Source organism: Callorhinchus milii, unplaced genomic scaffold (assembly GCF_018977255.1).
Source record: "Callorhinchus milii isolate IMCB2004 unplaced genomic scaffold, IMCB_Cmil_1.0 Scaffold37, whole genome shotgun sequence".
Taxonomy (NCBI): domain Eukaryota; kingdom Metazoa; phylum Chordata; class Chondrichthyes; order Chimaeriformes; family Callorhinchidae; genus Callorhinchus; species Callorhinchus milii.
The window spans coordinates 648472-663355 of record NW_024704778.1 but is presented as its reverse complement, the minus strand read 5'-3'; the positions used below and the strand labels follow the sequence as shown (position 1 = coordinate 663355).

The following is a 14884-nucleotide window of genomic DNA, read 5'->3' as shown; positions in this document are numbered from 1 at the left end:
GTGTGTCTCTCCACTAATAATAATAATACTACTGGCATTTGATACAGCGCCTTTATCACTTTAAGACGTCTCAAAGCGCTTCACAGGATACACTGTAAAGTGTAATGATTGTGTGTTTGGTTAGCGAAACGCGGCAGCTAATTGCGCCCAATGACGTCCCCTCAAACAGTCGTGGGTTGAGTGACCAATTTTTTTATATAGTGCAATTATTACCCCCCCACCCCCCGGAAAGTGATTCTCCCAATGAACTGACCAGCGGATTTCCTGCTGACCGAGGCTCGTGTGGAGGAAGGAGACTTACCAAAGATTTGCCGTGGCCCGGGGATGGAAGCTGCGGGCGAGGCGAGCGCACGGACCACTGCACTGGGTCTGCGGAGCGTTGACAGGACCTCGGGGGCGAGCGAGAGAGGCTCCTGTGTTGGGTTTGGCTCTCACCCCCCCCCCCACCGATGACGTCACCTCCCCACCCACCAGTGACGTCACCTCCCCCGCCCACCAATGATGTCACCTCCCCCTCCGATGACGTCACACACTAAACGATCCTGACGTAGGTAGGACACCACGCGATGACGAGGACGCCGTCACCCAGGGCTTCCAGTACGTGATGACGCAGGACGCCACCTTCTAATGCCGCGGGGAAAATGGCGCGGAACTGGAGCCGTCTCCTCCCGGAGCTGAGCTCCGTATACACCCGCTTCCCGGTAAGTAATGTATATACACCCCCCACACACCCCATATACACCCTACACCCCCCCCCACACCCCATATACACCCTACACCCCCCACACACCCCATATACACCCTACACCCCCCACACACCCCATATACACCCCATATACACCCTACACCCCCCACACACCCCATATACACCCTACACCCCCCACACACCCCATATACACCCTACACACACCCCATATACACCCCATATACACCCTACACCCCCCCACACACCCCATATACACCCCACACACCCCATATACACCCTACACCCCCCACACACCCCATATACACCCTACACCCCCCACACACCCCATATACACCCTACACCCCCCACACACCCCATATACACCCTACACCCCCCACACACCCCATATACACCCTATACACACCCCATATACACCCCATATACACCCTACACACCCCATATACACCCCACACACCCCATATACACCCCATATACACCCTATACACCCCATATACACCCCCATACACCCCATATACACCCCATATACACCCTACACCCCCCACACACCCCATATACACCCCATATACACCCCACACACCCCATATACACCCTACACCCCCCCACACACCCCATATACACCCTACACACCCCCCACACACCCCATATACACCCTAAACACACCCCGTGGAGTCCTGTAGCTCAGTGGTTAGAGCACTCGCTTTGCAAGTGAGAGACCTGAGTTCAATTCCAGGCAGAGGGCGAAACCTTGGGCAAGTTTCCTTACCCCACACAGAGCCCTAATAATAATCCTCCAAAACAAAACAATAATAAATTGGTCATTTTCAATCGACGACTGTTTGTGGGACATTGCTGTGCGCAATTGGCTGCCGCGTTCGCCCACAAATATACAGTCAATTCACTTTACAGTGTGTTCTGTGAAGCGCTTTGGGACGTCCTCCTGACGTGAACAGCGCTATATCAAATGCAAGGATTATTATTATTATTATACACCCTACACACCCCGTACACACCCCGTACACACCCCATATACACTCCATACACACCCCATACACACTCCATATTCACACACCCCTTTACACAGTGAGGGGCGCTGTATAAATCCAGCTGTTGTTGTTACAGACATGGAGCCGCTCGCTGACTGGACCGGTCTATCCCGGGATCGTGGAGTCTGTGGAAGAATTTCGGTTTGTGGAGAGGCTGATCCCGGCCTCCACCGTACCCACCCCCCCTCATCACAGCCACTACCCCACCCCCTCAGGCTGGCAGCCCCCACAAGGTCAGAACCCATGTAGTGACTATGTGTCAGTCGGCTCAGTGCGTGTATGTGTGTGTGTGTGTGTGACCTGCCCTACACTGACCACTGTGTGTTGCGTTCCTCAGACCCGCTCCCTGACTTGCCCTACACTGTGAGGAGATCCCGGATGCACAATGTCCCCGTTTACACAGACATCACCCACGGCAACAGGAAGATGACCATCATCAGGAAAATTGAGGGAGATATTTGGGTAAGGACCACTTCCTGTCTGTCTGCTCTGTCTGCCTCATCTGATCATAAACAATTGTGTATGTGTGTGGAGTGGGGGGGGGGTGCAGTGATATGTGTTTGTACGTGTGTGAGGGCAGATCGCTTTCCGGAGGTAATAATCCCTCAAAGAAAATTTGGTCACTCAATCTACTACTCTTTGTGGGACATTGCTGTGCGCAATTGGCTGCCGTGTTTCACCCACAAAATACACAGTCAATTCAATTTACAATATATTCTGTGAAGCACTTTGAGACGTCTTGACAACATGATAAGGCGCTGTATCAAATGCAAGGATTATTATCATTGCTGTTATTATTACCATTTCTATTGTTTATTATTATTGTTATATTATTATTGTTATTATTACTGTTATATTATTATTGTTATTATTACTGTTATATTATTGTTATTATTATTGTTATTACTGTTATTCTATTGTTATTATTACTGTTATTATTATTATTACTGTTATTATATTATTGTTACTATTATTACTGTTATTATATTATTATTGATCAGGAGCTAGAAAAAGACATCACTGAGTTCCTCACAACAATGACAGGGAAACCACCTCAGGTTCAGGTCAATGAAGTGACGATGAACATTCGCATTAAAGGTTACTTTGATTCCGAGCTGAAATCGTGGCTGATGGAGAAAGGATTCTGACGTCACATCTGGGCTGAAAGACCCGTTTCTGCTCATTGTGTGGAACAGCAAGATCAGCCTGGCCTCGGGTGTGGAAATATCTATTGAAACTGACAACAAAATCAATGATTTCCTTTTGTGTGTTTGTGTGAGTTATTCTATTTTCAAGTCCCCATGTCAAGACTTGGAATCACAGTTGAAGCTGACGATCCAATGCAGTGCTGGACGGTGTTGCTTTGTCAGAGACACCGTCCGTCAGATGAGACGTTAAAACGAGCTTCCACCTGCATGTTCAGGTGGACATTAAAAATCTCCTGCGGCACTATTGGAATAGAGAAGGGAGTTTCTCTCCCTCTCTGTCTCTCTCTCGTCCCCGTGTCAATAATCCCCCAAATAAAATTTGTCGCTCACTCCATAGGTATTTGTGGGAAACTGCTGTGTACACATTGTGCTGTCGTACCTACCTCCAAATACAGTCACTACACTTTACAATATATTCTGTGAAGTGCTTTGAGTTTGTCTCAAGAACCCGTTACGGCTCTGTGTCAAATACATAGATTTTTTATTAATAATAAACAGTGATATTAATGTTTAGATACTCAGTGATTTATTAATTTGGGATAGAAAGTGCGATTGGTATTTGTGTGTCGAGCTGTGAAATGTGACCAGGCAGCTTTGAGTGAGAGAGAGATAGAGAGAGAGAGGTCACGGGGGACAGAGCTCAGAGTGTGAAATAGAGAGGTCACATAGGGTCAGATAGTCTGTGTCATCAGCGAGGGGGGAGGTGTTTCCCGCAGAGAGATCTCCTCATTCTTGGGCTCGCTTTCCTTTTGCATCTTTTTTTTCCAGCTGGAGAGGAAATCACAAGATTGATACCTCGTTATGGTATGGCAACTCATGTTCAGCGGTCAGCAATGTCAGGAGCAGTTTATTTGGCCACCCGGGGGTCTAACACACACGGAAACCAATCTCCATGCTTCAAGAGTCTCCAATCCCAACTGAGATTTCCATTCATCCCATCTACGCTTGGAAATCCCAGAGATAGATTGTTGGGATGGAAGCCTTTGGATTATGGCTGGATCCATCTACATTGTACAGATTAATGTTTTACATTTTTTTGAAGGAATTTCGTTGGGATTTGTTTGTTAGGTCAGGTTGTCAAGGAATACGGGGCAAAGGCGGGTAATTGGAGTTGAGGTACAGATCAGCCATGATCTTATAGAATGGTGGAACAGGCTCAAGGGGCTGATTGGCCTCCTCCTGTTCTATGTCTCACATACCTGCTCTCCACCCCCTCAATCGATTCTGGCAAAGGAATGTTCAACGTTTCCCGGAGGAAAAAGGCCACAATCCCAGCGAGGACGGCAACTCCACCGTATATTGCCATCGGCAAAAAGGAAACGTAATCACCAGTCATCTTCACCAGCGGGGCCACCATGGATCCAATCCTGGCCATCGAACTGACCAGCCCCATCCCTGTCTGCCTGCAGCCGTGCCCAATATAATCAATCAATCAATCAGTCAGTCAATCTATTAACCCACTAGTCAAACAATAATAACAATAATAATATTGGCATTTGGTAAAGCACTTTATCATGTCTTCAACCCTGTCTTAAGATGGGGTCTTATTATCAGGAGTTAGTGTGCGACAGCGCCATGTGTCTTGTTATCAGGAGTTAGTGTGTGATAGGGACACGGCTACACACCTGACCACAGTAGGGTACAGTTCTCCTGCGTGTAAATAGGCGCAGCTGAAACTAGCTGCAAGACATCCTTTCCCAATCGCAGCGAATGAGGTGCGTAAATTGCTCATTTCTGGAGGAGAAATGGACAATAATAATAATATAATAATAATAATCCTTGCATTTGATATAGCGCTTTTTTTCACGTCTTCTCGATGTCTCAAAGAGCTTCACAGAATATGCTGTAAAGTGAATTGACTGAATATTTGTGGGCGAAACGCGGCAGCCAATTGCGCACAGCAGTGTTCCACGAACGGTCGTGGATTAAAAATGACCAATTTATTATTGTTTTGTTGGAGTGATTATTATCAGGCGTGTGGAGTAAGGAAACTTGCCCAAGGTTTCGCCCTCTGCCCGGAATTGAATCCAGGTATCTCGCTTGCAAGACGAGTGCTCTAACCACTGAGCTACAGGACTGCACAAGGACAATGAGCATAACTGGCAATAATAACAATAACAACAGTAATAATAATCCTGACTTTTGACCCAGCGCATTATCACATCTTTGAGATGTTTCAAAGCGCTTCACAGGATACACTGTAAAGTGTAGTGAATGTATATTTTGTGGGCAAAACGCAGCAGCCAATTTGAACACCCTCAGCCTCTTGTGAGGAAGAAGAGAAGGTAGTGGATGGAGGGAGGGAGAATGAAGGGAGAGGGTGGGTGGAGGGAAGGAGGATGGATGGGTGGAGGGAGTATGAAGGGAGGAGGGAGTGAAGATGGAGGGAGGAGGGAGGGAGCGTGACCCCCTACCTTGAGGAATGAAGATGTTGATGATGATAATGGTGCCGGCCAAGATGAGAGACGAGCCCTGAGTAAACCGTCGCCCAATCAGACTCATGGTAGCGACACCAACCAATTTAGCTGGAATATCAACAGCAGCGAAGATCATCTGAATCAGATAAATGTTCACCCCGAAACCTTGCAGGTCTATGGATAATCCATAATAGGCGAAACTCACTGAGAACCTGGGTGGAGAACAGAACGTAAGATGAAAGAAGACCAAGGACCATCTCCACTATCCTAGCCTTTGCTTGAAATGTGTCCCAAACAATGGAGTCCTGTAGTATAGTGATTAGTGAGAGGACCCGGGTTTGATTCCCAGGCGGGTCAGGGCGAAACCTTAAGCAAGTTTCCTTACTGCACACACACGCCTCTGTTTACCAGCAGTAAGTAGGAACCTGGTTTAGTCGATCGGCGGATCGCTTTCCGGAGATAATAAACCCTTCAAATAAATGTTGGTCACGCAATGCTCGACTGTGTGTGGGACACTGCTGTGCAAACACTGCCACTACACTTTACAGTATATTCTGTGAAGCGCTTTGAGACATGTCAACGATGTGATAAGGTGCTGTATTAAATGCAAGGATTATTATTATAATTATTATAGTTTGGGACACGACATGTCTCGTGACTGCCAGGATAGTGGACGGCAAACTGGATGGAACTTGTCTTCTTTTGTCTAGTAATTCTTATGTTCTCAGGCCAACAACTTACCAAACTACCATCGTGCAACAGGCCGTCCTTCGCATGACGGGGGTGTGGAACAGGTCGGTCACACTGTAACCAGTCTTGCATTTTGAAAGTTCTTTTTCCATATGTGACTTAACAATCTGTGGGGAAATACAACCATCATATAATAATAATAATAATGCTTGCATTTGATATAGTGTCATTGAGACATCTCAAAGTGCTTCACTGTAAAGTGTAAATTTACTGTGTATTTTTTGTGGGCAAAACACACCAGCCAATTGCACACAGCAGTGTCCCACGAACAGTTATAAGAATAAGAATAATCCTTGCATTTGATATAGCGCTTTTCACATCTTCTCGACGTCTCAAAGTACTTCACAGAATATGCTGTAAAGTGAATTGACAGAATATTTATAGGCGAAACACGGCAGCCAATTGCGCACAGCAGTGTCCCACAAACAGTCGTGGATTAAAAATGACCAATTTATTATTGTTTTGTTTTGGAGGGATTATTATTAGGCTCTGTGTGGAGTAAGGAAACTTGCCAAGGTTTCGCATGGAATTGAACCCAGGTCTCCGCTTGCAAAGCGAGTGCTCTAACCACTGAGCTACAGGACTCCACCTGAGCTACAGCACTGATTGCAATACCACAAGTGAAACCAATACAACACGGTTTTACAGCTCAAATAGGTGGTTCCTATTGGTGACCGAGACTTCACGGAGAAACACGAGTATAAGACAGTGACTGGAGGATTGAGGATTGAATTCTCTAAATAGAGAATTTAGAAGGAACTTCTTCAGACAGAGGGCAGCACTATGCAGAACTCACTCCCACAAGTGGCAATTGAAGCAGATAATACAGATAGATTTACATCACTATAATAACCCCTGAAGCTCTCAGCCCCTGAAGTTCGCAGCCCCTGAAGCTCTCAGCCCCTGAAGCTTTCGCCCTGCCTGGAAGGACATTGTGTGATCAACATTTATTTGAAAGCGGTCCGTCGATCAACTAACAACCAGGTTCCTACTTACTGCTGGTTAACAAATTTGCCCACAATTCCAGTTGCGGTTTGAGTGAACACATTATTATTATTTATTAATTTTGGTAGGATTATTACTGGGAATTGAACCTTGGTCCTCTCGCTTTAATTATGCTCTGATCACTATGCTAGATGCTGGAAGCAGGAGAGGAATGCGAAACGTGACTGACCGACCCACCCACTCACCCACCCACCGACTCACCGCGGCTGTGAGTTTGCTGCCCTCGGCCTCCCTGCCATTCAGCCTGGCCACTCGCTTCAGCTGGTTCACGGCCACATCGGCTTTGTCGTTCATTATCAGCCATCGTGCCGACTCCGGGAACCACCTGCCAGGGATCGAGGGGTTAACAACGAAGGCACAGACACAGGACACCTCCCTACCTCTCCCACCTCCTTACTCCCCTACCCACTACCCACTGCTCCCGTTCAGCTGGCTCCAGCCTCCTGCTTGTCTCTCGCGCTCTCCATTCCACCATCGCCGGTTTTATGGAATTCTCAGTTGGATTTGGAGACCCTGAAGCTCCATGATGGGTGTCCGTGAGTTTTAGTTATTGCTGAGTGAGATTAGGCTGCTCTCCCCCAACAACAACAACAACAGACATCTACACAACTCCTTTTACATCAGAAAAATGTACCCGGGGGGGTGGAGGGCATGAAGGGTGGGGGTAGGAGGGTGGGGGCAAGTGGGTGGGGAGATAGGAAGGTGGGAGCAGGAGGGTGGGGGCAGGCGGTTGGGGGTAGGAGGGTGGCCGAAGGCACCATCGAAGAAGAGGGTATTCAGATAGGACCTAAAGGTGGCAAGAGAGGGGGTAATGCAAGGGATTGCGGGATAGAGTTTGGGGGCAGAGATGCTGAATGCCCGACCACCAATGGTGGGGTGGGAAGTGCGGGGACCTGAAACAGGCTGGTGTCCGCCAAGCAGAGGGAGCAGACAGGCTGATCTGGGATGATTAGGTCAGAGAGGTGGGGGGAGCAAGACCTTGGAAGGCTCTTGAAGATAAGAACAAGGGTTTTGTACTTAATTCTCTGTGGGATGGGGAGCCAGTGAAGCCGGGCAAGAACGGGGTTGATAGTCTCCCGGAGCCTGATGCAGGAGAGGACACGAGCTGCAGAGGTTCTGAATGATCTGCAACTTATGGAGGGAAGAGTTGGGAAGTCCAGTGAGCAGGCAGTTGGTGTAGTCAAGCCGGGAAGTAATGAAACCACAGATCAGGGTCTTGGCGACCTGCGGTGAGAGGCAGTGTTAATGGCTGACATTACCAGGAGTATAGGAAGTAGATGAAGAAGGGGGCGGACACTGCGAACTGTAGCCAACGCCAATTCCTTAGTGCGTACGCCAAGCCAACCAGGAGGAACTGCCCAATCGTGTAACTGTAATTATTCAGCGTTGCCACAGACGTCCGCACTTTAGTTGGAATCCATTCAACCGCTGTCGGGAGTTCAGGAAATCAGGAAAGCGTTATTAATAATAATTATAATAATAATAATCCTTGCATTTGTTACAGCGCCTTATCATTTCGCCCACAAATATACGGTCAATTCACTTTGCAGTATATTCTGTGAAGCGCTTTGAGACGTCTCGAAGACGTGAAAAGCGCTATATCAAACGCAAAGATTATTATATTATCATCTTCGAGACAACTCAAAGCGCTTCACAGGTTACAGTGTAATTGACTGTGTATTTTGTGGGCGAAACGCGGCAGCCAATTGCGCACAGCAGCGTCCCCACAAACAGTCGTGGATTGAAGTGACCACATTATTATTGTTATTTTTGGAGGGATTGTCCAATTGTCATGAATTCTGCGAAACGCTTTGAGATGTCTCAAAAGACGTGATGAGGCACTGTGTCAAACGTAAAGGTTATTATTATGATTAACACCACAAACCAGGTAAACGATTGGCGAGTTTTACTCACTGAGAGAGAACGAGTTGAGGATGAGTCCAGACACAGCCACTCCGCACATGAACCTCCAGAAACAGAACAGGGGGAAGCTCGAGGAGAAGGAGCCACAGGTTCCGGTGATCGCCAGCTGTAAGTGAGACCAGAGCAGGATAGGGCGGCGTCCAAACCTGCGGAGAAACACGACAACACGTCAGCGAGAGAGGCCAGGGTTCCCACCTCGCCTTCCCCTGTTTACACGGTCACATTGCGGAGTGTCGTGATTAGAGCACTTGCCTGGTGCTCACCTGTCAGACATTTGGCCCATTACGATGGCTCCCACCAATACTCCGCTCATGTAGATAGATTGTGACATCTGTTTCAGAGATCGCTGATCACACACCAGGTCCCACTGTCGGGGCGAGAACGGCTCAGAGTCACTGACAACACAACAGTCTTACACACTGGGTGAGGAACAATCACCTGATCGCTTTTCTTTTGCCCGGCCGGGTGTCTGACACACACACACACACGGAAACCCATCACTGACCAGCCGGGTGTCTGACACACGTGGAAACCCAGCACTGTGGTTAAAGAGACTCCAAACCCAACTGAAAATTCCATGCATCCCACCTACACATAGAAATGCCAGAGATAGGACGCCCCCCTGCTTACTTAATTCCGGAGAGCATTAGGTGCAGGTTGTGCATTGGGGGTAACTGCTGGGGTCTAACCAGCTAAATCCACACACAGCTTGGCCATCGAGAGAGAGAGGGTCAGAGAGTGCTGTCTGTCTGGCCAAGCTTTCCCGCTGCTTGTCCAGCTGGAACCACCCGACCTGTCAAATCTGATCACTTGTACATGTTCTCTATGTGATAACAAAGACTTTGTGTGTCAGCCTGGCTCAGTCACTCACACTCTCGCCTCCTGGTCAGAAGGTTTGAGCCTCCACGCCAGGAATCACAGTCTAAGCCCAGGCTCCAACCCCGTGCTGGGGCGGGTGGTGTCGCGATGTCAGAGACGCCGTCCTTCGGGTGAGGCTTTAAACTTTAAACTTTCCCCGTCTGCCGAGTTGGGTGGTTGTTAAAGATCTCCCACGGCGACTGCTTGAAAAGAGAAGGGAGTTTCTCTCTCTCTCTCTCCCAGTGTCCTGGCCGACATTCCCCAGATACAAATTGGTCACTCACTTCATGGCTGTTTGTGGGAAATTGCAATCACACAGTCACTACACCTCGCAGTGTATCCTGTGATAACAGTATAAACTGGGTCCTCAGCCTTAAACTACTACTATTAATAATCCTTGTATTTGATATGGTGCCTTTGAGATGCCTCAAACAGTCGTGGATTGAGTGACCAAACTATCAATTATTGTGAAGAGATTATTACACCAGGAAAGCGATCTGTCAATTGACTAACAAGTGGGTTCCTACTTATTGCGAGTGGTGTGGGTGTGTGGAGTAAGGAAACTTGCCCAATGTTTGGCGCTGACATGCCCGGGAATTGAACCCAGATCTTCTCGCTTGTGATGTGAGCCACTGATCTGCAGGGAACTCATGAAGACCTTGAACATAGATGCTCTCTCCTACCTCGGTAATGATGGTGGTGACTGTGACACACACTCACACAGACACACACACACCTCGCTGATGATGCTGCTGGTGACGTCCCCGTGGCTGTACAGCCATCCGTCTGTACACGGCCGTGTGGTGGAGCTGCCGTCCCCGTGGGTGCGGTTGGGATCCAGGAATTGCCACTGAGGCTCAGCAAACAGCCGGCACCTCTCTGGGCGGCCCTCCCTGTCCAAGGGGATGAACACCGGCAGGAGCAGCTCCTCGGCCAGCACTTTGCCCGTCACGTTCCCGGGACTTTGCAGGGAAGCGTTGCCGAGGGCGTCCGCACGGATACGGCAGCGGTGATCAGGAACGACAGCCACAAAGTTCTGGAGCAGGACATGACTCATGCTGGTCAAAGCCGGCAATAATGACAACAAAGTGTATGTGATTTGGAACTTCCCAAAACCTCCAACATCGTCCAGCAGATCATCAAACCCCATCGATCTGTCACTCAGCTTCAGCTGCTACAGACTGAGAGACGCTGAGAGAGAATGTGTGTGTCTGCGTCTGTGTGTGTGTGTGTGTGTACTTGTCTGTGTGTCTGTGTGTGTGAGACTGATAGAGAAGGACTGAGTGTGAGAGAGAGAGCATGTGAGTGAGAGAGACTAACTCAGTCGCTGAGAGAGACAGAGAGAGAGAGAGAGGCTGAGAGTCGGTGTTGACTGAGTGACGGAGCAGGTTACAGAGACTTATTGGCCGAGACGTTGTGTGTGTGTATTTGGCTTTTCAGAGAATTGTTGGATTTAAGCAATGGCTAATCTCGCCGTCACACAGTTACTTTTCTCTCGGAATCTCAGCTAAACTTTAGCATTAATGGAATTGTCTTGAATGTTCCTGGAGGCAGCAGAGGACAGGACGGGGAGTTGGGGTTGGTGGGGCAGAGGGTGGTTCTCACTGACAGTCAAAGGTTCAAGTTTCACCAGCACTGGGTGAGAAATCCAGGTCCATCGATGTCGGATTCCTTCAGGTTAAACATCGCTAGATATTGTTAACTAGCGGACACCTTATCATTGTGTGCAGGTCAACATATCTGTAACATCCTGACTTAGAAGTGAAAGGTTTCTTTACTAATAACTGAGCCAGGCTCACACACACACACACACACACACACACAAGTACCTACAAGCCAACAATAGTAATAGTAGCAATAATAATCCTTGCATTTGACCCGGCGCCTCATCACATCTTCGAGACGTCTCAAAGCACTTTGCAGAATATACAGTGAAGTGTAGTGACTGTATTTTGTGGACGAAACGCGGCAGCCGATTGTGCACAGCAGCGTCCCCACACACAGTTGTGGAGTGAATGAGCAATTTTATTTGGGAGATTGTTGGGCAGACACTGGGAGAGAGAGAGAGAAAGAGAGAGAAACTCAATTCTCTTTTCGAATAACGCCGCAGAAGATCTTCAGTGTCCACTTGAACAGTCGGCCAAGGGAGTGGGTCTAACATCTCATCCGAAGGACAGTAGATCTGACAATGCACCCCCCTCCCCCAGCATTAGAGCATCAGCTTAGGCTGTGTGTTTCCACGTCCAGGTGTGGGGGCTTGAATCCACAACTTTCTGGACTCAGACACGCCTACCTTGGTGACGATGGTGGCTGCCACATAGACACACACACACACAGACTTCGGTGATGATGATGGTGGTGGTGACACAGACAGACACACGCAGATACATACACGGACACGCACAGACCTCGCTGATGATGGTGCTGGTGACGTCCCCGTGGCTGTACAGCCATCCATTCGTACACGGCCGTGTGGTGGAGCTGCCGTCCTCGTGGGTGCGGTTGGGATCCAGGAATTGCCACTGAGGCTCAGCAAACAGCCGGCACCTCTCCGGGCGGCCCTCCCTGTCCAGGGGGATGAACACCGGCAGGAGCAGCTCCTCGGCCGGCACTTCGCCCGTCACGTTCCCGGGACTTTGCCGGGAAGCGTTGCCGAGGGGCGTCCGCACGGATACGGCGCGGTGATCAGGAACGGCAGCCACGAAGTTCTGGAGCAGGTTGTGACTGGCCATCATTAACACCGGCAGCGCCAGCAACGTGACGTGAACCATCTGGAACCTTCCAGTGCTCCCCACCATCTCCAGCAGGTCAGTAAATCCCATCGTGGAAAACCTCTGCGTCAGCGGCAGAACAGAACAGAGCATCAGTTGAGATTGTTACTGAGAGACACTGTTACTGGAGTGAGATAGTTACTGAGAGACATTGTTACTGAGAGACACACTGTTACTGGGAGACATGTTACTGAGAGACATTGTTACTGAGAGATTGTTACTGGAGAGACATTGTTACTGGAGAGATTGTTACTGAGAGACATTGTTACTGAGAGACATTGTTACTGAGAGACATTGTTACTGAGGGACACTTACTGAGAGAGATTGTTACTGAGAGACATTGTTACTGAGGAGAGACCACTGTTTACTGAGAGACACTTGTTACTGAGAGACACTGTTACTGAGAGACATTGTTACTGAGACGATTGTTACTGGAGAGATTGTTACTGGAGAGACATTGTTACTGAGAGATTGTTATGAGAGACTGTTACTGGAGAGGACACTGTTACTGAGAGGACATTGTACTGGAGGAGACATTGTTACTGAGAGACACTGTTACTGAGAGACATTGTCACTGAGAGACATTGTCACTGAGAGACATTGTTACTGGGAGAGATTGTTACTGAGAGACATTGTTACTGAGAGATTGTTACTAAGATTGTTACTGAGAGATTGTTACTGAGAGAGATTGTTACTGAGATTGTTACTGAGACATTGTTACTGAGAGAGATTGTTACTGAGAGATTGTTACTGAGAGACATTGTTACTGAGGGACATTGTTAATGAGATGTTACTGAGATACATTGTTCCTGAGAGAGTTATACTGAGATGTTACTGAGATTGTTACTGGAGATTGTTAGATTGTACTGAGAGATATTCTTATTGAGAGACCCTGTTACTGAGATTGTTACTGAGAGAGAGATTGTTACTTAAAGAAATAGTTTACTGACAGAGACAGTTACCGAGAGAGAGAGAGACTTTACTAACTCCGAGGCTGTTGATGACCGAGAGACTGTTGTGGACTGAGAGTCGGTGAATGAGAGAAGAGAGGAGAGAGAGAGCTGAGAGTTCGGTGTTGACTGAGTGACGGAGCAGGTTACAGAGACTTATTGGCCGAGACGTGTGTGTGTGTATTTGGCTTTTCGGAGAATTGTTGGATTTAAGCAATGGCTAATCTCGCCGTCACACAGTTACTTTTCTCTCGGAATCTCAGCTAAACTTTAGCATTAATGGAATTGTCTTGAATGTTCCTGGAGGCAGCAGAGGACAGGACGGGGAGTTGGGGTTGGTGGGGCAGAGGGTGGTTCTCACTGACAGTCAAAGGTTCAAGTTTCACCAGCACTGGGTGAGAAATCCAGGTCCATCGATGTCTGTCCAAATCCTCTCAAGAGACAATCATGAGCTAACGTTATCGCGAGGACTTATAACTGTCTGTGACTGTTATCAGCCTCTGAGAGAGACTGTCTGGGTCAACATGATATGATGCAATTTGAAGTCCTTTAGTATTTGGAGCTCCCGCCTCGCAAGCGAGAGGACCGGGCTCCATCCAGTTCTGTTTATGGGACATGTGGCTGTTTGCGGACACTGATGTGTGCAGTCGGCTGCCGCGTTTCACCCACGGAATACAGTCTCCTTTGTGTCACAGTGTATCCTGTGAAGCGTTCTGAGACGTCGTTCCGACATGAGAAGTCACCATATTGAATACAAGGATTATTATTATTATAAGTACAAGTCGCTGTTGTCAGCCCGGACTGTGAGCTGGAGAGCTGCTGACGTGGGGGGTGGGTTGAACCCACAAACTGTCTCCGAGTTGGAGGTAAAAGCACCAGTGACCGAGCCAGGCTCCTTCTGACCTGTGATCCATATTTACAGGACTTTAATGATCAGTTTTGTTTGGTTAGGGATAACGTTAAAGATTAAAACATTCCTGCTCCTTGTGTAACGCTAATGTGTTGCTATGGTTTTTTCTACTTAGAAACAATAAAACCCCCTCACCTTCGCTCCCCTCCCCCACCTCCCCCCCCCCCACATTCTCGCTCCCCTCTTTCTCATGTGTATAATCATGGGGTCACGGAGCAGGAGAGGACACGAGCTGCAGAGTTCTGGATGATCCATATATGAACTTTCGAACATGCGCTTCTAGAGCGCGGCATGACATATTCTCTACGAAACGATACTCAGCAGAACGCAGTGGAATATATAA

The 14884-nt window shown here is 48.2% G+C and overlaps 2 protein-coding genes across 2 annotated transcripts; one reads left to right on the top strand and one right to left on the bottom strand.

Moving 5' to 3' along the window:
- The first annotated feature begins 588 nt into the window (after window positions 1-588).
- Window positions 589-3010, top strand: mrpl49 (mitochondrial ribosomal protein L49). Its single transcript, XM_007911822.2, has 4 exons — window positions 589-701; window positions 1826-1982; window positions 2087-2211; window positions 2751-3010. The coding sequence occupies exons 1-4, from the start codon at window positions 642-644 to the stop codon at window positions 2895-2897; spliced, it is 489 nt and encodes a 162-aa protein (XP_007910013.1). The 5' UTR covers window positions 589-641; the 3' UTR covers window positions 2898-3010.
- A 618-nt stretch (window positions 3011-3628) lies between these two features.
- LOC121851415 (solute carrier family 22 member 6-A-like) lies at window positions 3629-13719 on the bottom strand. The gene is made up of 11 exons (XM_042345256.1): window positions 13665-13719; window positions 12319-12744; window positions 9316-9419; window positions 9044-9198; window positions 8389-8557; window positions 7331-7454; window positions 6116-6231; window positions 5372-5586; window positions 4583-4691; window positions 4157-4360; window positions 3629-3725 (listed from the first exon to the last, which is right to left on the bottom strand). The coding sequence occupies exons 2-11, from the start codon at window positions 12730-12732 to the stop codon at window positions 3629-3631; spliced, it is 1707 nt and encodes a 568-aa protein (XP_042201190.1). The 5' UTR covers window positions 12733-12744; window positions 13665-13719.
- Window positions 13720-14884: the final 1165 nt, after the last annotated feature.